Source organism: Myotis brandtii, unplaced genomic scaffold, assembly GCF_000412655.1.
Source record: "Myotis brandtii unplaced genomic scaffold, ASM41265v1 scaffold200, whole genome shotgun sequence".
NCBI classification, from domain to species: Eukaryota; Metazoa; Chordata; class Mammalia; order Chiroptera; family Vespertilionidae; genus Myotis; species Myotis brandtii.
The window spans coordinates 1718715-1746249 of NW_005357453.1; the positions used below are offsets into that span (position 1 = coordinate 1718715).

At 39.5% G+C, this 27535-nt stretch overlaps 1 protein-coding gene across 1 annotated transcript in view; it reads left to right on the forward strand.

Annotated features, from left to right (window-relative positions):
* Nucleotides 1–27461, forward strand: part of DCC (DCC netrin 1 receptor) — a 980448-nt gene extending 952987 nt beyond the window's left edge. Inside the window, exons 29-30 of the mRNA XM_014538876.1 lie at nt 22094–22236; nt 24133–27461. Coding sequence (XP_014394362.1) covers nt 22094–22236; nt 24133–24222 — 233 coding nt within the window. The 3' untranslated portion in view covers nt 24223–27461. The remainder of the gene's footprint in view (nt 1–22093; nt 22237–24132) is intronic.
* The last annotated feature ends 74 nt before the right edge of the window (nt 27462–27535 follow it).

Consider the following 27535-nt stretch of genomic DNA (forward strand, 5'->3'; position numbering starts at 1 on the left):
TGAAGAACATAATTTTATTGCAAAAACTAAAGTGCTATAGCACTTTGTACTGTTAACTATTCTCTCTACTTGCAGGTAAAGTGGGGGTTTTTAGTAACTATGTTATATAGAGAAAAAAAAGCTAAAAATGATACTCTGAAGTCCATTTTACATGGACATTTTCCGGTGGTGGTAATGTTTGGTTTGGAACACACAGTTTGGACATCACCTCATGCTCCAGAGATCTGTGATAACAAATGACCCCAAAGAACTCTAATTTTAGAAAGCGCACCTGCCAGTAGACAGGACAGAGTAACGCCATTGTTACTGACTAGTTATTCTTTTCTTCTAGTTGTGAAAATACTACAGCTGCTGTAAACAAAATCTGACACACTGTAGCACAAGCGGGTATATTATGTCTTTAAAAGCTTTGAAATAGAGTTTGTTCTTCAATCTCTACACCTATTCTCCCAAATAACAAGCATCTACGGAGAACCATTCTCTGATCTTACGTCATGTGGGCAAGATCTCATTTTCTTTTTATCCTCATCGAACATTTATGAGCTCTCTTTTGTTTCACTCTCATTCTTGTTTTTATTTGAACTTTCGTAAAAGCCATAGCTTCTTTCATATTTTCCAGTATCGGTGTCCTGCGTTTTGGGCTTGATTTTATAGTTTTCATCTTTTCCCTCTAAACGCCCCCTCCCCCACTCACCTCTAGGCACACCCACCAGCACTTTGGAATCGTTAAATGCCTTTTCCTTTCACGCTTCTCCTTCATTGTCTGCCTGCGATTCCAGTTCATTTCATAATGTCCTACCTCGTGATTTTCAAATAAGTTCTCCCTACATTGCTCCTGACACATGGTAAATAGTGTGCTTTTAAGAAAGCGCTGATGTTTACTTATTCTAATAGAAAAAGAAAATTAGCTGACTGACAAATGTATTAGCTGTGACATTAACTACATGTGTCTCAGCCCAAAAAATGAAATACTTAGAGCTTTCAACCAATTTTAATTCAAAGAAAATCATTACTTTAGTCAAACTGATTGATGAAGTGAGGTCATTCTCTTGTCGGCTGAAAAAAAAAAATACATCTCAAAGAAATTTTCTCTGCGTTTCACAATAAAAGGCCTCGCAATTACTAATGAATGTATCTTTACTTAACACAAGTAATTCCTCTCGAGTGGGGCCGTGGGAGGCAGCGCTCTAATGTTTTAAAGATCCTGCCTGATGAGAAGCCCTTTCTGCTTTGAAACCTGAAAATGAGGATCGATGAAGATGCTCCTTCCCCCGGCCCTTCCCACGGGTGGGTTTTCACGGGCGTCATTGACCTGGTTGCCTTCCACTAAGACACGCAGCTATGTTTGCAGCACTTACATATGAGGCACAGGGCAGCACCCATTGTGCAGTAATGGTGTCCACGGGGTGGCAGGGGACTGTGCGGGGTTTCCACAGCACGTGGGAGTTAGGAAGCCACCCTGTTTTCATAGTGTCTGAAGTCTGCCTACCCGGAAACACAGATCCATCCCTTTGGTTTTATTCGTTTGTTTGTTTGTTTTCCTTTCACCTGCTCATTTGGAAATTTCGCTTACTAGACTCCGGGGTGTTTCATTGTGTTTCTTACAATTTCATCATCACCTCATAATAAAGCGGTTCTGTTTCTTTTTAAAATATATATTTCAGAGAGGAAGGGAGATGGAGAGAGAGAGAGAAACATCAATGATGAGAGGGAATCATTGATCGGCTGCCTCCTGCACCCCCCCTCCTGGGGATCAAGCCCACAACCCTTGACCCAAATCGAACCTGGGACTCGTCAGTCCGAAGGTCAACGCTCCATCCACGTAACCAAACCGGCACGGGCGTGGTTCCCTTTCTTAATGCTTCCTCCACAGACGTGAATAACCGTGCGGTCTTCACGCAACTCAGGGAGGCTGCAGTCACAGCACTTTGCAGATCACAGGGTGGACATGTAAGGGATTTGGCTCCATCCCTTTCAGGCTAAATGGAAAATGTTTGATGGAGCGCTGGGCTGAGGGCACTATAGATCTGACACATATTCGACAAAAGGCCAAGGGAAGGTGGGGCTTTTTTCTTCACCAGTGAAAATTCCTTTTAGCGCTGAAATGATCAGCTGCACTTTAAATGAACCTGGATTAGGGGACCGTTTGTCTTCCGGGCTGTAATTCTAAAGGGACATAAAACCTGACCCTTTTGAGAGGGACTTTTACACCGCGCGCTGTTTTGCAACATGAGCCCCCGAGTTCTTGCATCTTTGCAAAGCTGCATAAATGCTCTATTGTCCTTCATGTACACATTGCATTTCTATCCATTTTTATTTGTAAAAGCCAGACCCTAGAACATTCTCATCTTTTCAATCTTCTAAGGATCAATATGTCAGTGGACATGACAAGACCAAAACTCACTTCATTGTCCTGCGAAATTGAGTTTGATTTTCCCTCTGCAAATTGTGGCATGCGCTTCAATTTGTCTGAGCACGGAGGACAAGGAGTGGGTGGAGGTGGCTGCAGGGGACAGAAAAGGCACTTGATTTATCTTATCTGGCTGGTCAGGAAATCATGTGTTCCTGCTCCAACCTGATCTTTATGACAGGCCTCGTTTCAGTAAATATGCTATCACACAAAACCGCCAATAAATTACTTGAATGCATTAATACAATTGCTTTTCCTGGGCCACTTGTAGGCCACCGTCCGGGGTGTTCAGCTAGGATGCCCCATGCGTGTTCTGTTCTGCTGACCTCAGTCAAAGGATAAGGTCATAAGAGATCAGACATCCTCTAGTGAGTGAAACAATAGGGTCACTTCTCGGGCCCGTCAGATCAAATCAATCATTGGCTCAGCTAAGCACGAGGGGTATGTTGATCTGGCAGTATTGGAACCAATAACACCAATCCATTCTAGGGTGGAAAATTAAACTACTGCCTTTTCAAATTCCATCTTATGTGTAAGCTCATCTGTGTGGGGGTTTTTTTGTTTGTTTTGTTTTAGTAGCTCCTTGAAATTGGCCTATTCTCATCCCTGAGTGATATTTTTAATAGATGAAATGTGATTTGCTTTGGTCTAGTCATCCTAAATTATCCCTTGGTGAAAAAGTATTTAAGTTAAAGTTGCCTTATATGTCACCAATATTTGTGACTCTGGAACCTACTTGGTATTTTAATAAATTACTGTTTCCTCTGGTATGGCATTCCATATGTAGGAAAGAGCTCTGCTGATAATCTCAGAGAGGGAAACAACTTCGAGAGAATTCTTTATGCGGAAGCCACGCGTCTGTTGCCTCATTTATAGGTGACAAAGCTGAGGCCTGGAAAGCAAAGCAACTTGCCCAAGGTCAACAACTGAGCTAATGGCTAAAATTCAAAGAACTCAAGACAATATAACATTGAAGGGAAAACAAAGGATCTTATTTAACTTTCTTCGTGATGTGAACACTTATTCTTGAATTGGCTTTTTTTCTCTCTACAAGTAGACTTCTTAAATGATCCTAATTAAATATTCCTCAAAAAGAACTGTCTTGTGGCAGGTAGGTTCATGTAGTTTAGTATTTGAGTAAATGTTTTAGTCCTTTATGGAGGCTAAATGGAGTGAAGACATTATAGCAAGAGTTGGGACTAGCCAAGTCCTCCAGAATAGCTCCTATGTTCTTAAATTCACCTGGCCAACCTGCACAGTTCCTCACAGGAAGGTAGGGAGTAAGGGAGTTGATATTTGTTGCTTTCAGTACCGGACACTATGGATAGCCAAGGCTTTGGAGTCCAATAATAAAAGTAAAGATGAGCAGAAGGAAGTATAAAGTGAAAATAAGTTAAGACACATGAGAATATTATCAGATTGTGCTTAGAATGTGAGGGTCAAGGAGATTTAAAAAATGAATGGCTGGTATTTTTTAGAATTGAGGAAAGCTTTTTGGAGGAGGGAGTGGATGACCACAATTGAGTCACAATTTGAATCCTTTTGATCAAATTTTTGCCCAATTAAAAAATAAGAGAAAATATTACCCTAAGAATTACTAGATTATATATATACTTGAGGCCCAGTGCACGAAATCTGCGCATGGGTAGGGTCCTGAAGCCTGGCCAGTGATCAGGGCCGATCTGTGGGGCAACCGGCGGGGTGATAGGGGGGCGGCCCCATCCCCCATCACCGCCCACTTGCCAGCCAGCCCTGCCACCACCACCACCAGTAGCCTCCCTCTGTGGGGCGACTGGTGGAGCAATTGGGGGGGACCCCCACTGGCACCCGCCTTGGCTGGCCTGGGGCCTGCAGGCTGGGGGCAGCTCCTGTGTTGAGCGTCTGCCCCCTGGTGGTCAGTGTGTGTCATAACGATCGGTTGTTCTGCTATTCGGTCGATTTGCATATTAGGCTTTTATTATATAGGATATATAATTGAGGCTAATTAGGAACTTTAATAGACAATTAAACTCAAAGGTTAAAGTATTGAGTTGCCATCTAGATAATCATAAAATAAATTTTTCAAAAAATCTACTTTCAAAACTTTGTTACTTAGTAGGCTCCATAATTTGAACTATATCATTTAAGAAGAATGTCCTTGGATTATACTGTGGTGACCTTGTAAGTAGCAGAGAATGGTGAGGGAAAAGGGGAGCAAAAGGTTGTTTCAAAGGAGAAAATATTCCTTTCCCATTTCCTAAGAACCTGATAAGTCACATGGTTAACTACAGCTATATAGATTTTGTTATTTATGAAATACCTTAAGGGTCAAAATGTCTTTTTAAAAACCAGCTTAGATGAAATTAATAAGGTTGATGCTTTAATTTTGTCACCTTTTATAGTTTATTGAGGTCATTTCTGAGTAAATTCATGCCTACCTGAGGCTAAACTATTATCACTAGTATAGCTGCAGAGGTAGATATTCAGAAGGGTCGAATAGCTCGTAACTGTTCCAGAATCATGTATCATTACTCTTGGGACCTTTATGCAAACACTTACACATAACGGAATCAGTCAATATTTGTTTAGTTTTCCAGAATAGAATAATAAAGGTAAGAGCCAAAAACTTGAATTCAAGTTTCAATTTTAAGTCTAATGATGATTATAAGTGAAACAAGGCAACCTGAAAGTCAGTAAAAAGTTTAGATATTGATGATAGATGCAGGTAAGATAAAATGATTTCCAGACCCATGACCATTTGATTAGAAAATGCTAAGTGTTCCTAACGATAACTAACACCTCAGGCTAAAGTGAAAGTAAATTGCATGGGGTGGAAAAGCAATATGAAAGCACCATCCCTGGAAATTCCATTTAATAATTTAACTTTGTGAAAATAAACAGACACGCAGTGACATCCATAGTAAAATGGAGAAGAGTAGCATCCACTTTGTTCTTAAAAGCAGGGTGTGCAGCTCCGTGGAAATGGAGTCTTGAGGATTAATCTCTTCATTATGCCAGTTGGGGAATTGATTTTACTCCCCTCAATCCTGCTTATTCTCATCTGTGAAATTAGTCTTTCCTCTTTAAAAGATACTGAACTCTAACAGCCTTAATTACTGCAGAAATAAGAGTGGATATTCTCTCTGTGATTTTTCTTTGCTTTGTGAAATAATATAAAGGAAAGATTTTTATTTGAATAAAGATTTTAAGCAGTTGACAGAGTTCTTTATAGTTTATCAATTAGTGTCAGGCTTTATAGTTTCCCAATTTCTCCTTGGAAACAAGGAGAAATTTTGAAAGAAACAAATAAAACAGGTCCACATAAAGCTCTGTGTTAATGGACCATGGAAAATGTGTTGTGAGAAATCTAACACAATGAAAACCAAAAATCTGTGATATGAAAATCAAGTGAGAATTTAACCATCAGCAAAGTATTTCTAAAGATATGACCTATAACATCTACAAGAATGTGTAGAAACAGCTAAAGCTGCCCTTCTGGATGTGTATAACTTTGATCCTACTGGCAAAACTGAACAAAGAATTCAAGTGCCACGTTAAACATCTTGTGTGTGTTACAGCGTTGACTATTATCATAGGCTTGCAGGACTGATTTTCTTATTGCCAGAATCTATTTACTGGACCATCAAGGCTCTCCAAAGAGAATGCCTTTATCATTTGTGGTAAAGGGATTGTAATTAACAAGCTTCTTTTTTTGTGTGTGTGAAAAACAATGATAAGTAAGCCTAATTGATTTCAAAATGAGAGACATATTATGACATAATTGCATATTAGAGACTTATAAGGCTAATGGATCTTCAAATGACTGCTCTTTTCATATCTCCTCCAAATTGCCCTCTTCAACATTCTTTCGCATTTCTGTTTCCTTCCCCAGTTGTTTGTATCTTTCTTCCTCTGCGATCACCAGCGTCAGGATTTTTAATAGAAATGGCATCGTTTACACTACAGTAATGTGTTAGCCTTTAAAGCCCAAGATTGCTCATTTTACCTATAGTTTCCGTTGGTGTTGCATTTAAAATCATAGTGATCTGTTTATTTTCCTTTTTGGCTGCTCTTTGGAGAGGTACCTCAGTCGGGTAAGAGGAGGGCTGCCTGTGCACACGGGTCTGAGCTGCTGCTCACCACAGTGCAGGTGACAGGCAGGGCGGCGTTGCCATGTGGCAGGGAGAGCTCCACCCGCTTTCCAGGTCTCTTCACTGGCTGAGCGACCTGTGACTGAAAGAGCACTTACCCGAGGAAAACTATAAAACTTCCCTAGGACCCAACTCCCTGGTTATTGGCTGGGTCAGCCTCGAGTCAGTCATTTGACCTCTTCGTGTTGCAATTTCCCACAACTATCAATGGGGAAAGTAAAATCTAGTCTGGAAAGGGTTGGTTTCATCTTTTTTAAGGAGGAGTAAAAGATTGTGACCATGAATTAGGCCAGTGATGGCGAACCTTTTGAGCTCGGCGTGTCAGCATTTTGAAAAACTCTAACTTAACTCTGGTGCCGTGTCACATATAGAAATTTTTTGATATTTGCAACCATAGTAAAACAAAGATTTACATTTTTGATATTTATTTTATATATTTAAATGCCATTTAACAAAGAAAAATCAACCAAAAAAATGAGTTCGCATGTCACCTCTGACACGCGTGTCATAGGCTCGCCATCACTGGTCTAAACTATATGACATTAAACTGATGGAAGCTGTTAGCAGAGCCCAGCAAGGACCCACGATTCAGAGTCAGAATGATGGACTTGACAATAAGCTAAGTGAGTGGGAGACACTGCCATTCACAGGATGTTCAGTGGTGAAAGGAACAAGAAATCAAGCCCACAGCATCTACTAAATGCAAAAAGATTTACACATGCGCCTTTTAGATAGCAATGAACTGGGCCCTTGCAAGACAGACAACATGGTGAGCAGAGAAGAACAGGACAGCTGCTCGGAGCGGTCTGAACATTGTTTCCTGAGAGACTCAGGACATGTCTTTTTCAAATCATACATTTATCCGGCAACCAGGAAACAATCTTCCACCAGCAGATTCCACTGCAAGCCCAATAAGGATTTACGTCCTAGAGGGTCACAGGTTTGATGGCAACATGCCTGACTTCCTCTCATAAATACTGCATCTTCTGAATTGCTTCTCACCATGAGCCAATTTAATGTGTCCAAAGTCTATGGAATTTCCTAGAGCTCAGCCTTAACTTCCCACTTAGCTATCCCCAGCACGAACCTTCTGCAAAGAGAATAGCAGGGCAAAGAAGAGTAAGAAGTGAGGAGCAGGAAGTGAGCTGTTGAAAGTGGGGAAAAGAGGTTATTCCTTATTGAACATGTGTGAGACATTGCTGACATTTAAAGATAATATAGGGTGTTCCAAAAAAAAATGTATACACACACTTTGAATAAAAGTGGTGTTTATTGAAATACATTTCATTTTCAAAATTGAGCTACCAGATGAAAATTTGTTTTAATTTTGACAAATTATTTTAGTTGCCTTTCCAAGTATGTATGGATCACATGTTTTTTCATATTTGAGTTGGCCCAACATATCCAACTGGGGAAAGTTTTATTTCAGATTGGAACACTAGAATAAATATCTACATATTGTCAAAAGCCCAAAGCTTTAAATGATCAAACTGCATTAAATAGCCTGTCCCTTCCAGTTTCTTCATCTGTGTCTCCACCAACTGTTATGCATGTTTGCTCCGCAAACCCAATAAGGATTTACGTCCTATAGGGTCACAGGTTTGATGGCAACGTGCCTGACTTCCTCTCATAAATACTGCATCTTCGGAATTGCTTCTCACCATGAGCCAATTTAATGTGTCCAAAGTCTATAGAATTTCCTAGAGCTCAGCCTTAACTTCCCACTTAGCTATCCCCAGCACGAACCTTCTGCAAAGAGGATAGCAGGGCAAAGAAGAGTAAGAAGTGAGGAGCAGGAAGTGAGCTGTTGAAAGTGGGGAAAAGAGGTTATTCCTTATTGAACACGTGTGGACATTGCTGACATTTAAAGATAATATAGGGTGTTCCAAAAAATGTATACACACACTTTGAATAAAAGTGGTGTTTATTGAAATACATTTCATTTTCAAAATTGAGCTACCAGCTGAAAATTGGTTTTAATTTTGACAAATTTTTTAGTTTCCTTTCCAAATATGTATTGATCACATGTTTTTTCATATTTGAGTTGGCCCAACCTATCCAACTGGGGAAAGTTTTATTTCAGATTGGAAGACTAGAATAAATATCTACATATTGTCAAAAGCCCAAAGATAATGTGGGCTTATTTCTAACCCCAATATAAGTTAGCCTACAGCCTATTTTTTCAGAACTAGCTTCCAATCATTTTATAGATATGAAATATTCAGAAACTTCATTGCTGCAGAATATGTTGAATATTGAAGAGTATGAAACATTGCATAGAAACATGTTGTTCTCATAAATAATTTCCCATATGTGGGCTCAAAGAGCTCTTCTTGGTCCAGCGTGACAGAATTAGTCAGATTTTTTCATTGGCGTTTAGTTCCACGGCAGATAAAGAAAAATAAAATCTCAGTTAACTAGTATCTTTAGGGAATGAACTATTTTCAGGAAATTGCATTTCTGGACAGCTCAGAGCAAAATAGAAATCATTTTATAATGCATAAATGTTTATCAGTTGCCAAATCTATGTTATGTATCAACTAAGGACTGGGAGAATGCCATTTTGCACATGTCTTTTCCTTGAATCCCACACTATCTCTATAAAGTAGGTCAAGTCAATTATAGGGCCTGAACCCAGAGTACAGAAGCATTGAATAACATCGTCAAGGTCACAGTTATTAAGGGCAGGGGCAAGATAGAAGTCTTCGTCTGCATTGTTATATTTATTATTTTACCTGATTGCTGGAGAATCACAAAAGTGTACCAAGAAGGACAGAGTAAGTAAAAACTCAGAGATGAGAAAGTACAAGATGTTTTCAGAGTCTGTAGGTAAAGCAGCCTTGCTAGGGAGGGTGATTTATAGAGTAATTATGAGATAATACGCTGGCCAAGGGCAGGGTACAGTGAGTGAAAACAGAACAGTGGGAGGACCCAGTGGTAAACCAAGACTGAGATAGAAGCTGTGTGATGTGGATTTATGGCAGTGAGAATAGATGGAAGAGACAGCCGTAATGGTTATCTTTCAGAAGAAGAAGCAGGCGGCTGAGTGAATAATTGGACACGAAGAGTGAGGGACAAGGTGAAGTCCAAGGTGATTGTGTTGTTGTCTTTGGGAACATAGTTATAAACACACAGAAAGAGGGAAGTGAGTTGAGAAGTTACTCCTTTTAAAAGGAATGGGAGAATGGGAGACAGTGAAGTATGCTGGGTCAGTTGGACATCCAAGTGGAAATGTACAGTTTATATGGTAAAGTGTTAAGAACTCAAGAGGGAAGTCACAGCTGAGGAGTAGTTTGGGGTAATCATTCTCAGAGATTTGAGTTTTGGCATATAGTAGACAGAATTAGATCGCAACTCCCAGGGACAGAATTTGAAGTAAAATAAGAAATTGGAAAACTGAAATTTAAGGTAAATCTTTATTTTTATGGGGGAGTAAAGACCAGGTACTAGAGATAAGAGAACAATGACAGTATAATTTTTTAGAAAGTAAAAAAGGAGAGTACTTAAAGGAAAGGGAAGTTTTAAATATAATAGTTCCTTGATTCAAAGATGCCTTAGATTTTTTTGCTTCTAATGTTTTATTATAAAAATATCAAATGCTCAGAAAAATTGTACAGTGAACTCCTATATATCCACCACCTAAATTCTATAATTAACAATTTTTGTATTTTCTTTGCCACATATTTACTCATCTATCCACCTACCTTAATATTTAATGCATTTCAAATAAAACTGTGGACATCCATTCACTATACCTCTAAATACTTCAGCAAGTATATAAAGATGCCATTGCCTTTGGAGTCTACCGATGATCTTGTTGTATAATGTTAAAAGAAAAGTTAACTATAGTAATTGTAGAAAATCACTTGTAGAAGCATCTCAATTTCAGTGACATTGCTATGAATCTTAGAGCTGAAGAGACGTAATTACTAACAAATCCCATAGAGAGGTTAATAGGGCAGATACTCATTAGGCTGAAAGGTTATGAGAGTATTTATGACCTTTATATCTGACATTTACATATATGGGTGAGAGCAAAAGCCAGGTGGCAACAGAGTGATGGTGAGTAAACTAATAGTCAATATGCAAGTGTAGATTACCCCTAGAAGTATAGCAGCAAATTACAGAAAAGAAGTTGGTCAATGGTAAAAATGCTAATGCTCTCTTGGCTATTTTCCTCAATGGCATTTGTTTCCTTTGGGGTGGAAGTAGTGATGGTGTTTAACTCTTACAGTTGAAAATAATTTAAAATAATATGACCATAACTCATTGACTAAGTTTCTTTGAGCTTTTTAAAGTGCTCTTGTGCCTTGAAAATACTATTCATGTTGTGCTTTGATCAGTGTGAGAGATACACATGTAAAAGTTGGGAGAGTTGGGGTTAAATTGGTAATGTACTAACCTCAGAATGTAATCTGGAAGTTATATTTCTGGTTATAGTCATGATACCAGCGGTTCTCAACCTGTGTTTCGCGACCCCTTTGGGGGTCGAACGACCCTTTCACAGGGGTCGCCTAAGACCATTGGAAAACACATATATAATTACATATTGTTTTTGTGATTAATCACTATGCTTTAATTATGTTCAATTTGTAACAATGAAATTGGGGGTCACCACAACATGAGGAACTGTATTAAAGGGTCACAGCATTAGGAAGTTTGAGAACCACTGCATTATACCTATATGAGTGTGTGTACCATTTGATGACCTCTATTAAAGATCAAACCAGAGAAAAAAAATAAATTATTTCAGGATATTAAAAAATCTGGTTCTGACTAATAAAGGCTTTACTATAAAAACAGAATCCTCTGTGGCCTATGTGAGTGTGTGTACAATTTGATGACCTCTATTAAAGATCAAACCAGAGGAAAAAATAAATTATTTCAGGATATTAAAAAATCTGGCTCTGAGTAATAAAGGCTTTACTATAAAAACAGAATCCTCTGTGGTAATCAAATTGTCTTTATAAAGGGAAATATTTCCAATGTTTATAAAATAGATTTTTTTAAAGTGGAAATTATTACATATAACCAGCATATGAAATATTTACCAGAAATATATTCTATTGCATACTAATGTGGCTGAATTTAGGCTATGATGACATTCTACACAGAGTACATAATTTTAAAAATCATGGAAAACTGAAGTGTGGATATTTACACTGTTTCTTCATTTTCCTGATGTTTTCATGATAATATGGAAACTTTATGCAGTGTCATATGTCTTTTTAAGCTTTGGGAGTCTGGTTTTTCTCTGAAGTTTGATCAATAGGATATCATCAGAAATAAGATAATAAAGGAGGGGTTGTAAGCCTATTTTTCATAAAGAATGGGATTGACAATTTTCCTTCCTGGAGCACAAAACATCTGAATTGCAGTAACTGTAAATAAAGTACTTAAGCTTGTTGCTTCTTGTTGCAAACAGGGTAGAAAAAGTTAGAAAGAAAATTAAAGAATAAAGTTGGCCAGAAGCTATAAATGTCTCTTTTATAACAAACTATCTAAAAATGATTTTGAATATCCATGAAATTAACTGAGAGCCCCCTTGGTTTTGACATCATATGCAAAATAAAAAATAAAAAAATACAAGAAGTCAAAGTAGACCTCTTAAAGTGAGCAATGGAAATAATATGGAATCTTATTTTTAACCCCTTGGTTTTGACATCATATGCAAAAAAAAAAAATACAGGAAGTCAAAGTAGACCTCTCAAAGTGAGCAATGGAAATAATATGGAATCTTATTTTTACCTTTAATTATGGGAGCCTCCCAATAAGCCAAACAGATGTTGAGTGTTGAGTTTGTGGTTTTGCTTTTGGTTTGTTTTAGGTGTTTTGTTAATATGTGGTGTAGGAACCCCAGAGAAGCATCAGAAAAAAGGGAGAGATGCAGAACTGTTCTGATAAGTTCATTTCTCGTGATTGTTGGTGGTTTTCCTGAAACTTTTCTTCTTCTATGAGGTTTCTAAATCAAGAAGCAGCAGGAACAGGCAGAATTATGAGTGCAAGGTTTCTGCAGGCTCCTGCTTGTTGTGACTTTTGTCTGCCTCCGTCTCATTTCCAAGAACAAATTCACAAAGTATGATGTCAGCTCTGCTCTGTATGAATTAGGCACTGGGGTAGTCCTAAGGACAAAAAGACACATTAAACAATGTTTTTGTTCTGAAGGATCTCTTATTCATCCTTTGCTTAGTCATTCTTTCCCAACATGAATTTCATGGATGACTATTGATCAGTTCTAGCACTTTTTAAATCCTTCTTTAATTAAGGCTCTTCTTACTCATTATAAAATGCAAAGTAAACACCCTTTTGTGTACAGGATTTGTATGGATTCAAAGCCATCTGGGATAATATTTAACTCGTGTTTCCAACACAGTTGTCACTTCCTCCCCTTCAGTATTTTGGTAACTTTGTTATTTTCTTCAGTTACCATTGGGTAGCTTCTGATGTGCCCAGTGCACTAAGAACTTGGATTCCTACTCCAAAAGGTATGAAGGTACAACAAACCACAAATAGGTAGAACAAAGAAAGGTCGTGGCTTTATCATTGGGGCTGCTAGATCTTATAATGACTTCAGGAGAGGAACTAAATTGTTTATTGGATTATTATTATTCAAAACAGGAGGCTGGGTGACTTGTAGCCTAGAGCAAAAAGAAGATGTTAAAAATATCAGCATCAGATTTTAGAGGAGTCCCAAGAAGCAAGAGCATTTTCTCTACCCAGGTGCAACTGTGACAAAAGACTCATTTGTAGAAAAGCATTTCTTATATGGCCCTTTCTATCATTTATTTTTAAAATTTTAAACAAATCCAAGAAGGGAAAGATGATAAGGTACTAAGAGTTTGTCACAGGTTATGTTATTATGTCATTTTATATCATGGGTGTGGGGAATGATATCTCGTGTGGGGTATATGCAAAAAGAAGGTAATGGGGAACAGTATGGGCAGGAAAGTATCTCAAAAGGAAGAAGGGAAGATATTTGAACACAATGTTCATCCTTTGCAGTAGTCAAACAAAGGTAAACTATAAAACTATGTACTATATTATTCTTTCCCAAGATGTCAGAAGTCTTCACTTCTGTGATACGATGACATTTATATTTGCATTGATTCGCCACTTAGATGGAAACAAGTCTAGCTGAGATCAAGATGGAGAAGTGAGCAGCGATATGTTGATTTCTTCCTCTACCTCTATTTCATCACTCACCTCCACCATTCTACACTGTCACTTTGTCTTCTCTCACTCTTTCCTTCCCTTTCCAGCACTAAGAATGTCCTGTCCACTTCCCTTTGCTTTTCATCAATGCCTATGTTGTAGATTTATTTTTATTTGTTTTTGCCTAAGAAAGAACATCTACTTTAACAATAGAAGTAGTCAAACCCCACTTACCAGCTGAGTGGCTTTGAGCAAGTTGCTTATCTTTTTTGAACTTTGACTTTTCCATCTCAAGATGTGAGCAACAAGATACGTTTCAAAAGGCCTGTTTGAAAGAACATACAGGACAATGTAGGCAAAGATGTTTATTGTAGTTCATTGTACCTGTGGGGAAAGGACGGGATATGTAAGTTTTACCCTTTTTCTCTCTGAGTTCCAGCTCATGGAAATAATAGGAAAAAGGGGACTGATAACCAAATGGGAATCAAGGACCCAAGAGAATCATGGCCCTCAGGAAGAACTGGGTAGGAGCATCTGGGGGCCTCTTCCCTGAAGTTAGGACTATGGCCTTACCGACTGGGAATTGGAACAGATAGTAGAGACTTGCTCTGTTGGAGTCAGGCCTTGCCTTGTGTGTTTAAGAAATGCAGCCTTCAGAAAGTTCAAGGCCAGAGAGTTGGGGGGCTTCTATGTCGCAGGGCAGACAGGTTTAAGAACTTGCTTAGGGACCAACTTTGCACATTAATTCTACTCTCCCACCTTCACAGAGAGATGGCACAATGAAAGTCACCTTACTTGTCACTCAGAGTAGTCCAGTCTCACATCTTACACCTCACATGGGGAAGAGTAGAAAGGGAGAGGAGATGGGCAGGAGCACCACATTAATACACCCTCAGTGTTCCCTTTGTCTTTGAGGAGAAACGGGAAGGTCAGATGAAACACAAAAAGCTTCTGTTCCCAGAAATGCCATTTAAATACACTTATCACCCTTACAACACACTTCACACAGGAGAATAAATGCTTTAAGATTGATGCCAAAACTTATGTTTGAAATTCACTTAGGAGGAATGCCTGAGGCTACTGTATCTAGTCTAACACAGCTACTGTCTTTTTGTTCAATGCCTGTGCCGATGAAAGGTAGAGAGCATTACAGATTTTCCCCTATACATGTCTTATTTCTTTCAGGATCTCAAAAGCTCCTCACATGTGAGAAGTCTTCACAACTACCTGACACTTCCATATGCCCACAGACAGCCTGAGCAGAGAGTAGGTACTCAATCACAAAAACATGTCAGAATAAGAGTATAGTTTCTATAGAAACTAGACCAAGAGAGGCTGTTTCCTTTGTCAGGCATCACAGAATAGGTCAGAGTGGAGAGGAGAATCCAGGCCTCCTCCAAGTTACCCATGTTGATTTTATTCTTAAGGGCGAAGGAATGGAAAATGAGATAGGAAATAGGAAAATGTAGGCAAGGATCAGAGAATTCATATTGAAAACAAAATCATGCTACACGCTGGCCTTGGGTTTGATGCCGGTGAGCCTGTTCACTCCATTCCCACTGCAGGTTAATCTAATGTTTCTCACCAAGAACCATGTTACTAGGGAAAACCCTCTGCAGGGAGACTAGCAGGAGTGTGCACCTGGCAGCCATATATTACGCACCTAATGAGCAAATGACGTGTTTAATAACTGCGCTGTGAAAATAAAGCTTAAAACAGTAAATTCCTGCTGAGGCTGCTCATCCACCTCAGAGGCAAACTGCTGGCCAGCTCAGAACTCCAGCATCATTCATATCCCCCCCTTAGTGGGTCCTGCTGAGAAAAAATAACATTAAATCCAAAACGATGCTCACTAAGTTAGTTGTGTATCAGTGTCAACCCATTTATTTAGCCTATCAACATTATGTGTTTCACCTCAGGGTCACCTGTAACACATCTTCGATATGCATCCTGAGTAGGGGGACATCTATAGCACTTTCAGATTGAGCATTTGTAAATTTAAATTTTTCAATAAATCACGGATCATTTATACTCATAGTGATTTAATATTGCTTGTTTATATTTGGACTGAATTTAGCCTTTTGGGAAGGCCACTGTTGTTAGTTTGAAATAAGAATGCAAAATAGCCATAGTTGATACGGTTTTTCATTAATAATTTTAAGAGAACATTATAGAACTTTTTTCTAGAAAACACCACTTTAAAATCCAATTATTATAACTTATGAGTTAAGAATTCACTTGCTGGAGATTTCTTTAGATTCATTTTTACCAATGGATTAACTAATGTTTCCTTAGTCTCTAGGAGAGCAGAGAAATCCTAAAGTAAAGTTCAGTTTAGGTAGAATAGATATATTCTCCTTCCTTGTATAATTTTAATAGCTAATAGCTTAAAGAAAAAAATTGTTTAACCTTTATAGATATAAAAAAAATTGAGACCCAAAAAAATAAGACTACTGGGCCAAAGTCACAAAAGTAAGTCTGGATCTCCTCAGTCCCAGGCTAGGACTCTGCCTGACATTTGGATGTTTACCTGAGTACTCATTCTCTCCTTGGAATTTATTGTGTAGATCACACACATCATGCTATCATGGGGAGAAAGTAAATAAATAGGAAGTCACAAACCTTTTATCATGAAGATCAGTTGGTCTTCTGGATTGGGAATCCTTCCTCTTTCATTTGCTTACCTTCTACTCTGAAAGTGACATGGGTTTTCTTGCTCACCTTCTGGAAGTCAGTCTTCATAGCTGAGAGTGACTACAGAGACTCTTGATGGCCAGGCTAAAACTATATTAAATTAGCAGTTGGGGTCCATGGAAAGGATTCTTTTAATTTTTGTCTTTCCTTTTCTTTTGCTTTGATGTATTTCTCTGAAGTTGATAGAAGTTTCATTTAACTTATTCATGTTTAGACCAATTATCAATGTCAGTGTCATTTTCCAAAGCAAAGAAGTCAATATACGAAGTCTTCTCTGTAGGCTACTCCCTAGATCTAAAAAATAATAAAAGAAGCTGTCAAAAATTCTAGTACTTCTTGACTTCAAAGAACAAGTGTTTAATACCCTAAAGGAAATGTTTTGGTTATATTTCTAATTGCTACAGTTTTCATTTCATGGCTCTCTTCAAGTGTATCAAAACACCACCAGATATGGCAAAAGCTACCATTCCTTAAAAGAGCCCATCATGGAGAAGAAGAACACAAAGAAAGGGGGAGCAGGGCTCCAGAACAAAGTGGCTTTTAAATGCACTTCTGAGAGCGGGGAAGAAAAGGCCAGATAGCAGTGGAAGAAGTGGGACAAAGCAAGCCCCAGTGCAACTGAAATCCAGGAAGTTTCAGTAGAGGAATGGACTCAGGATAAGGGGTCTCCCCATAGTTGCACTTCATCAGCAGGTGAGGAGCAGCAAGATTATTCCCAATGTCCTCTTCAGATTGGACCAAGCTTCCAGCCATCACTTACTTTTCCAAATGACAGGTGATTAAACTGCTTTCTCACTTAAATTTAGTCCACGACATGAGACTGGTTATTTTATATAAAGACTAGTGGCCCGGTGCACGAATTTGTGCACATTGAAATTAATTAGAAGAAATATTTTAATATCGCTATTCGCCCTTTCTCTATATAATAGAAGTGTCAACCAAATTCACGATCGGCAATGACAGATCGAAACACATGCATGTAATTGGCGCCAGCGAGAGCTTTATAAACTTGCTTAATTAGACCTGCTTTCTGATTTAGCTAAACTTTTTCCAGCCCAGTGAAGCACCCCAACTTCTCTTTCAGGTAATTGTCAGCAACACAACAGTAAATATCAACATGAAGCAGATTATTATTGTAGATCATGCAGGAAGAACAAAGGGTAAAATATTTAACTGCAGCAGTGTTTGACTATATTCTGCAATGAGAAAACCTGAAGTCATTTTCAAGGTCCACCATTTCTTACTTCTTTTCAGTAGGGTCAAGTTTCTAAACTTTCTAAATCTCCGTTTTCCAGCTAATGAAAAGAAAATAGGATTCCACCGAGTCTCCTATCTACCGACTCCAGGACTTCTGTGAGGATCAAATGAGATGAGGCACAGGAAAAAAGCTTCACAGACATTTGGTTAAACTGTAAAATGTTTGCACCTGGCTATAAAGCAAGTCATGTTCCTGGGCTGAAGAAACTGTCGTTAAGGAGAGGAAGCCGGGCGTTGCTATGTGATGTCATAACCTGGTGCCCACAGCCACCATTTCTGGGCTGGCCATGGAGTCTCGGCAGCCTCTGCTGGGATTCGGTGGGCTGTTGCTCCAGGGTGGTGGCAGGGCCTGTGTCCCACTTGGAGGAAGCCGAGTGTTGCTTTGTCGGCCAGGTCCATGCTGCCATTTCTCTGTAAATGGCAAGTGTGCGTCAAGGAAGCTCCTGCATTGAGCGTCTGCCCCCTAGTGGTGAATGTGCATCATAGCGACTGGTCAGGCAATGGGAAGGACATTTATCATATTAGCCATATATATATATATTTGTTTGGTTTCAATGGTGTAGAAAATGGGTTCAGAATTTAGCCTTTTGGAAAGGCCACTGATAAGGTCTCGGGCATGAGGTGAAGGATTAAAGGCATGTCTCACAGACCAGTGGGAGAACAGGAATCAGGACAGGGGCCAGGAACACATGGTGAACTACTGTACATAAGTGAAGGAAAGAGCACAGCTTGGTGGGCTTGTAAGGGCCTAGGCTTTGCCAGTGTCCAAGCTTAAATCTTCTGGGGTTCAGAATAGAAAATGCTGAATCTACTCAAATACCAGCATAACTCCATAGTGTAGGTCAGAGTGAGTACTCACCCAAGAGCCAAGTCCTGGTGTCAGCTTCCCAACAGAGGATGATTTCAAGAGAAACTTTGTTTTAAAACATCCGTTCCCTTCTACTAAAAGGTCATTTTGAGACCTAGGTTGTCTTATTGGCTGTTGATAATATCTCCTGGGAAATTTTCCTTGTAGTCTTTTCTTTGACTTCCATTCATTAAAAGGAAAGAAAAATATTTAAGGGCATATAGTACACTAGAAAAACCTTGCTAATAATGAGCTCTAAGAGTGTTTAAATTCTCCTCCTGTACTGGAATTTAATTGAAATTAATTCTACCTTGATCTCTTGATCTCCAGGGACCTCCGTGTTCTCTTCAACAAAATAAAGAGCCCGCGAGGTTTCAGCATTCTAAATTTCTTTGAATGTGTGAATGTTACTTGAGAAAAGGCAGTCACTTGAGGTTTAAACACATCGTGTGGTCTTTGAGCCAAGACAATGTCTTCAATTCCTTTTGCAAAACGCACTGTGTCTTGTACATTGTTCAACACTCAGCAGGTTCTTAATGTATAATTGCTGCCTGGACACTAGAGACAATCAATTATTATAATGATCTTCTCTTTACTGGGTTTGAGTTATGGTGCTCTTAAGGCATAACCTGCATATGCACAGTATATGCACTGTGAACCTACACAAGTGTTTAGGATCCTGGGAAGAAAATATATCATCAGAATATATTTTTATAGTAAGAACTATAATTTCTCTACATATAAAACTACAAAAATTAGTCAAAAGGAATTTATTTAGAACAGTCTGATGAAATCTAAAAGAATCTTTATTCTTATACGTTTCTTAGTATAAAATAAGGCACAGAATTTGAATTTCCTATATAATCAGCTATGCTCATACCATTTGCTTTTTCTTGTGTCACTCTCTTTGTATATATCTAGGTTAAATGAATCTAGTATAAAATAAGGCACAGAATTTTAATTTCCTATATAATCAGCTATGTGTCACTCTCTTTGTATATATCTAGGTTAAATGAATTGATTTGCAATATATGTTAAACACACAGTCCATGTGTTTGGTTAAGAGTTAAATTATATTTTTTTCAGAAATAGTTTTGTTTAGTTAAAATTTTTAAAAATAAATAAAATAAGTGGGTTTCACCATCCAGGAACCCTGAGTCCAAATTGTAGCAAACACTATGAATATAAAAGACATGTACAGGAAGTGTTGTTAAAATGCAGCTGTTCTATAAAACACAGGGAAGGAAGAGATGATCCTGGAGTGTGCTAGGAGGAGCAGCTTTCCATGGCAATAAAACTAAACTCAGGTGTAAGCAGAACATTGTGAACATTCCAGAAGGAAATATAAAAGTCAATCAGAAAATGCAACTCACAGTGCGAGTTCCATAGATACATTCTCAAGCCTCCCCAGTGCTCTCTGAAAATTCCCCTTTAAATTCTTAACCCTTATACTTAACTAATCACCTACAATATTAATGTGATTGCATATGTTAGAGCATCTGGAGGTCCCCTTCTTACCGCCTCTGCCAGGATTTCAGTGCCTGCCTTTGTATTTGGGTTTACAGCTTGGGACTATAAACACACGGGAACAGTATGTTTATAGTCAGAGACTAAAGAGTAAAGGATAGAGGTAGGCTTAATAGACAAGTGGTTTGTTCACATCCAGTTAAGACCAGCTGGTATTAGTCTCTGGAAGAATGAAGGTTTGCCTATTGTTCAACTGGAGAAAACTGGTAGTGAAAACTGGTAGTGAGCATATGTGACAAATCCAAAATGTCTTGTGACATAGCAGTCAGTATCAGATTTATGTGGCTATTTTTTTTTAGCCCAACAACCGCATTTATCACATTAAATCAATGATGTTTATTCAAATTATTCTGTTGGGATAGGACTTGGAGGGTATATAGATCACCCTCTAGTGATAAATCATTCCAACTGCAGACTTTTGATCCTTGAAGTTGAAGAAAAGAGTGAAAGGATGTAAATATGAAGGAATTACTTGCTAGGCCATGGTCTGAGAAAAGTGCTTTTATTAGGATTTATCATTTATTTTGCCTAGCATATAGAAAACTGCCAGCCTACTAGACTGTTTGCATTATTTCTTTTAAAATATATATTTTTTATTGATTTCAGAGAGGAAGGGAGAGGAAGAGAGAGACAAAAACATCAATGATGAGAGAGAATCATTGATTTGCTGCCTCTTGCACACCCCCTGTTGGGGATCAAGCCCGAAACCTGGGCATGTGCCCTGACAGGGAATCGAACTGTGACCTCCTGGTTCACAGGTTGATGCTCAACCTCTGTGCCATGCCAGCCCAGCTGTTTGCATTTTTTCTTTCCCAAGAAGAAAATACCCCCTATTTCTCTGATTGTAGAATAATTTTTGAGCTTTATTAACTGGAATTACATTCCCAAATATGGCCAAAACAACTTATAACTTTTCCCCCTTAAATATAGAGTATGCCTTTGGAATCATTAGAATTCAAATATCATCACTGATGATAGAAGAGAAATGAGGCAAATTTTTTTTTAATCCTCACCCAAGGATATTTTTCCATTGGTTTTTAGAGAATGGAAGGGAGGGGAAGAGAGTGAGAGAGACACATTGATTGGTTGCCTCCTGCATGCACCCTGACCAGGGCCAGGGATTGAGCCTGTAACCAAGGTATGTGCCCTTGACTGGAATCGAACCTGGGACCCTTCAGTCTGCGTGCTGATGCTCTATCTACTGAGCCAAACCAGCCAGGGCGAAGCAAACTTCTTTCAATGATTTAGTTCAATATCTTCTATGCTTAGATCTTGGTTACAATGCTAAGAAAGAGAATTCTCAGGGACATGAGGTATACTAGCCCTTATAAACTTTTTATTTAGGCTATAGGGACAGGGTGATATTCTTGCTATAAGCTAAGCAGGGTTCATAAGGCAGATTTCAGACTCAAAAAGGAAAAGTAGCCATTGCTCACAGTGGACAGAAATGTCATCTAGAAGTAGCTCAGCAGTTCCTCAAACAATTTGCATGAACATTGGAATGTGTTTTATTGAGAGAAACTGTATGATCAGGACAGAATAATATTTTGCTTTTTTCCTAAAGATAATTAGTAATGAGATTCTATCAGGTTAGCCATGAAGGACTTTTTTTTTTTCACTATAATATGTAATACTCATTTATAGGCCAGAATAAGGATTTCTCTAAACTGCACAAATATTCTCTGGTACTATTAGACACCTTGGGGCTTATGTAAGTGGTTTAGCACCGGGCTTTCTGGCCCAAAGCTGAGACTGGCACCACATGAGTTTGCCTGACACGTTCTAGGGTATGCTGCACAGCCCAAGCTCCCAGGCAACCTTTCGTAGTGTGATTTGAAATCCACTTGAAATTACATGAGACGTTGGAGCTTCATCTGGAGGCGCCTAATCAGAATCTGTCTTGCATTTAGTAGCAATGAAATGAGCCCACTCACTGTGTCAGAATTCATCTCTAAACTACAGAATGCACAATGGCCTAAGATCAATGCCCACCCTCCGGATTGGGCTTACATGCTTGAGAGATTGATGGCCAGGCTGCTTCACCCATTACTTTCGTCACTGTGTTTTCTCTTCCAGGGCCTGCTCTTCCTAAGACTCATGTGAAGACGGCCTCTCTTGGGCTGGCTGGGAAGGCAAGGTCTCCTTTGCTTCCTGTGTCTGTGCCAACGGCCCCTGAAGTGTCTGAGGAGAGCCACAAACCAACAGAGGATCCAGCCAATGTAAGGGCGCCTGCCCCCCGAAATTCCCGCTGCGTCACGTGAAGCAGGGACTAGGGCTGTGCAATTGAGCCTAACCCAACCAGAACTCTCCATTAACCGCACCCATCGTTGCTCTCACTGTTGTTTTGTTCTGTTTTTATGCACTTGAATGTGAAGAGTTTGAACTCTGAGGCAAGATTGTATGTGGGATTTAATTAAATTTAAAAATTGCTGGTACTTAAAGGCAATCCTAGAAATACAAGCAGGTAGCTACAGAATGTGTGACTTTACATACACACCTATATAATAGATATCTATACTGAGTGGCCAGATTATTATGACCACCCCATCAGTACTTCATTGACACTTCCAAAAATACTGAATATTGAAAACTTCCTAAGCAAATACTCTCAAGGTTTTATTATTATTATTATTTGCATAACTAATTCACTTCATTGTACTGATGGGGTGGTCATAATAACTTGGCCGGTCATAATAATCTGGCCACTCAGTGTATATATGTGTGTTTGGATGTTATTATATTTTTATATATAATATGTATACCAGGTCCTCAAATATCATATTTTTCAGTGTTGTTTCATTATAATGTTGATGAGATGCCATAGGAATTGAACTCTTGTTTATATCAATTAGCCTATAGTAAAATTGGTTTCTTCATATGTGATTTCACTTAAAGTTGCAGAACTCATCAATGACATTAAGTGAAGACTTACTGTGTGTGTGTGTGATTTCACTTAAAATCATCAATAGAAATATGGAATTGAGAAGAAGATATTACACATAAAAATGAAGAAGCTAAAAAGTAATCAAATTAGAAAACTCAGAAAGAAAAATCAATGCAGACAAAATAATCTAAATTTTGAGAGAACAACATTTTTTTTCCAAAAATGTACTATGAAAGTATTTTAAAAGGTGTTGCCTAAAGGCAGCAGTTTAGAAAACTCTAGAGTGTTTCTGAATATAATTCAAGAGAAAACCTTTAAAAGAAGGCCAAGGAACTAACATATGAGATACCGAGAGAGAGAGAGAGAGAGAGAGAGAGAGAGAGAAGATTGAGAGATTCTAAGCCTTTGTAGACTTACTGAATCAAATCCCTGATAGCTGATACTCTAGTATTACTAATGACGTGGTGTTAGTGACTCACAGTGAGTGAGAGCTATGCAGAGTATGTTCACTAAGAGTCCTGCAGTCTAGACTCTTTATTTTATCCACCAATAAAATCCTGCCATAAGGTTACCTTTACAACTATGCATATAGCCAACTCTGTTTATGGTGAGAATCCTTTTTTCCCACATATAAACTGATGCCATAATCCTCAGACTTTTCATTGGTCAAGGCAAAGCCCATCAAGTTCCCACACAAAAGGGTGCCTAGGTTGTGTTACAAAGAAAAGAAACCTGGGGGTGTAATTCTGCTCGGATTCTCATGGTGGCCTCTGGAAAGGAAAGGAGCCAATGTATTGAATATGTACCTTGTGCCACACTGTGATAGGCACTGAACATGCCAAGATGCTTCACTACAGGGATTAAGCTTGTGAAAGAATTTGCAATCATTTAACCACACCCTTTAATTATATCCCCATCAATGATTATATTTTGAGCACAGCCCCTGATTATGGGCCACTGTGTCTCCCTTGAGAATACAGAGTGAACCAGCTAGACATGGCCCCTGTCTTCACAAAAGCATGTGTGGCTATTCACCTATACCAGTGGTCGGCAAACTGCGACTCACGAGCCACATGTGGCTCTTTGGCCCCTTGAGTGTGGCCACGAAGTTTCAATCGCACTGTACGTGCGCGCCCGCACGTGGTATTTTATGGAAGAGCCTCACTCAAGGGGCCGCAGTTTGCTGACCACTGACCTATACTAACCCTTTGCTCTCTCATTCTTTCTGCAGGTGTACGAACAGGATGATTTGAGTGAACAAATGGCAAGTTTGGAAGGGCTAATGAAGCAACTTAATGCCATCACAGGCTCGGCCTTCTAACACCTATTGCCGGGTAGATGGGGTGAATTTTCCGGGAACTTTGCAGCATATCAATGACCCATCAACAGCACACCTGTGTCCAAGAACTCCCACCAGTGCACAGGCCAACTGTCAGGACCACTCAGTTCCAGAAGAACCTGAAGCAGTGCAGGAGGAGGAGTAATCGTCCCTTCTGGCACAGGCATCAGGAATTCGAATATGATGACAATGGGTTCCCTCCACAAACACAAGGATACGTCCTCACCGCACTGTCGGAGCTGAAGCTGCAAGAATAGTCCTGGGTCTTTCCCGCCGCAGTGATCTCACTGCCACAACTAATGCTTATGTTTCCTTCATCCAGGCCTGTCATCTCCTTACGTGTAGGTCTAGTCTTACAAAATGCAAGTGCATTACTTAAGCCTGTACCCTGCCATGGCAAACCAGTGCGAGTTCATTCTTTCATTTGCAACTTACAAGTTCAAAGCACCCCCAGGAATTCTCTCGACATAGCACCAAAGGATTGGAAGTTTTCCTGACAGCACAAAAAGTCAACAAGTAAACAAACAAAAGGCAGCAAATGCTTGTGTTTTGTAACTCGGTCATTCCTCTTGCCCAGGTGGTGGGTATTAGCAAGTGGCTGTAACACTCACCCATTTTTAGCGAGTATTTGTAAGTCCACCCGTGGTTAACACTTACCATTACGTCTGGAGAACAGGGACATAAAAGTCTGCACCCACAGCAGCAGTCCATTTCCTGTAAGGGGATAAAATATGCAGTCTTCTCAGACACGCGGTAATTATGTGCTTAAGGCCATAATAGGACACTCTTCGATTTGGGTGGCTTTTAGGCCATACCACACTGTGATGACATTTCAAAGATGCACCAAGGCCATCTTCCTCAGGAGTCTGGCTGAAAGAGTTCCCCCGTCCTCCCCACCCCTCCCTGAGTTCTCCTTGGCAGCCAGCCTTGGGCCAGGGGGCCAGCTCCACACATCACATGGCCTCCTGACCAAGGTCCCTATAACCTTCTGCAGAAATGACAGACTCCTTGAGAACAGGCCCCGAGGAAGGGAAGGAAGATGGAAGGCAGTTTCAAATATCAAGTGACTTGATGTCACTTCCACCAACAGGGTTCCCACTGGCTTAGAGTGAGCAGTATTGGTAAGTGGCAACCAACGGGCCCTGTTGTCAAGGGAACCTCCTATCCCCACCCCAGCTCCCACCCACTGCCCCCAGCTTCCCAGAGTCAGAGAGGAGCAGAGGGTGAGAAGCCACTGGACACCTCTGACACATCCTAATTCCGGTAGCTGCTTGTCAAAGCTGCGTTCATTGTGAGCTAGAATCTTAAGCTTTTATTGCCATGTTTGTCAACCATTTGGAACTACGTGAAATTAAGAACATTTTGAGTGCAACCTTTTAGTTTCTGAATTTTCAGCTGCATTTGGAATTAATCCCTGTTTATGCAGCTGAATCGCCAAAAGAGAGCTAGTTTGCATATTTATCAGTTAGGCAACTTGAAAACCCAATAGGAAAGTTTCCGCTGAATTATTCCTTTCAGCTCTGCCTTTGATTTCAAGCTTGAGTAGGTCATAATTTTAAAAGAGCATGGAAGGATAGAATCTTTACAACCTAATAGCTCCTTTTATTAGGTGGGTAATTATATACAAATCCCTGAATGAACTATTTTGAGCAAAATGGCACTGTAACAGAAGTAATAATTCAGATTATTTTTTTACAGTTTTATGTCGGGAAGGAGATCTGGTGTCAGAGAGAGAGAGAGGGGGCTTGTTCAAATGGTTCATTAGGAAGTCCGGTCCATTGGTGAAATCGTTCCTTCAACAAGAGTGCTTGTTCAATTTACTAAGACTTTCTTGAAGTCCTTCTGAAGAGCTACATGACGTTATCCTGCGGGCTGTATTACTCTTATTTAACATCTGGGCGCTTAGTAGGACCCATTGACCTGGAACAAGGCATTTCATATTGAATCTCCAGAAAGAATTCATTACTTCAAAAGAGAAAATGTTCAGTAGACTAGTCTTACCTTCTCGGGGTCCTCGAATGGCTTCCCCTTTCTAATATTCACAACACTCAAGGCACTTGACATGCAAGAAAGGGCCCCCTGGATGCTCAGTTTGTAGTAGACTGCCAATCTCAGACTTCAGGGGTTGAGGCCCATCTTCAATCTGTAGGCTGTATCTGAACAATCAAGACAACTATCATGTTTACAAAATTCTAGACTCTTCAAATCAAAGTCATTGACCTTAGGAAATAACATTTTTTTAAATACACAAAAATGCACGTTGTTTTTAGTGGGGGGTATATTTCTGATGCATACTCTCAAAACAAATATAATGGTTCATTTTAGTAATTATCGGCAATGTTAATATGCCTCAGCTCCATGCAGTGAATATATGGAAGTATCCATTTAAATTATCTCAAGAGACTATTGTGTGATTTACCCAGTGGTTTCAATATACAATGAGTTCACCACAACTCCCATACAACTCTGTTCCCCACTCAAATAGCTCACATATGTGTCCAACTGCCTGACCAAGTTTACAGGTGACTTTTAAACTTCCCAATCCCCTGATCTCTTGACAAGAGGAAATCTGGGAATATTGCAAGATTGCCTCCATTTTGCTCCTACTCTGAGTCTAGCCCATGACATACAGGGCTCTTGAAGCTCCTAAATCTGATTCCCATAGGGCGATGCGTGACAGCCATCCAGCAATGCTGCCGCCAGGACTCCCTTCTCCCTGCAAAAGAAGCCAATAAACCTTGGCAGGGCATGCTCGGGCCTCCCCTGCCCTGTGCTGACCTGTCAGGCGAGAGCTGCTTCGGGAAAGCTTTCGGTATTTTTATTTTGCATTTCTTTCTGATAAAGCTCGTAGGTAGTTCAAAAGGCATAAGGCATGTTTGGATGATGCTCTAGCCAAAAGTTAAGTATTTCTCAGTGATTCACATTCAGTAAGAAACCAGTCATAGCTACCTCCGTGTAGAACAGAGTTAGAAGCTTCTAGAATATTTAATGGGACTTTACATTTGGGTGTTATAAAATACACATTCAATTGAGCAATCTGGAAAAAAAAATAAGCATATCAAGCTTTGGCACTCACTGGCTTTTCCAATAAATAATCTCTAAGTACAGGTCTTTCCAGAAACTTTTGTAGTCTGTGCTTGAAGACGGTTACTCATTTTTATCCCCTCCCCCTTTTTTTATAGTTTATTGCTCTTTTAGAGACAGGGAGGAAGGGAGAGGGAGAAGCATCAATGTGAGAGCATAACATCGATAGGCTGCCGCCTGTATGCCCCCTACTGGGACTTAGCCTATAACC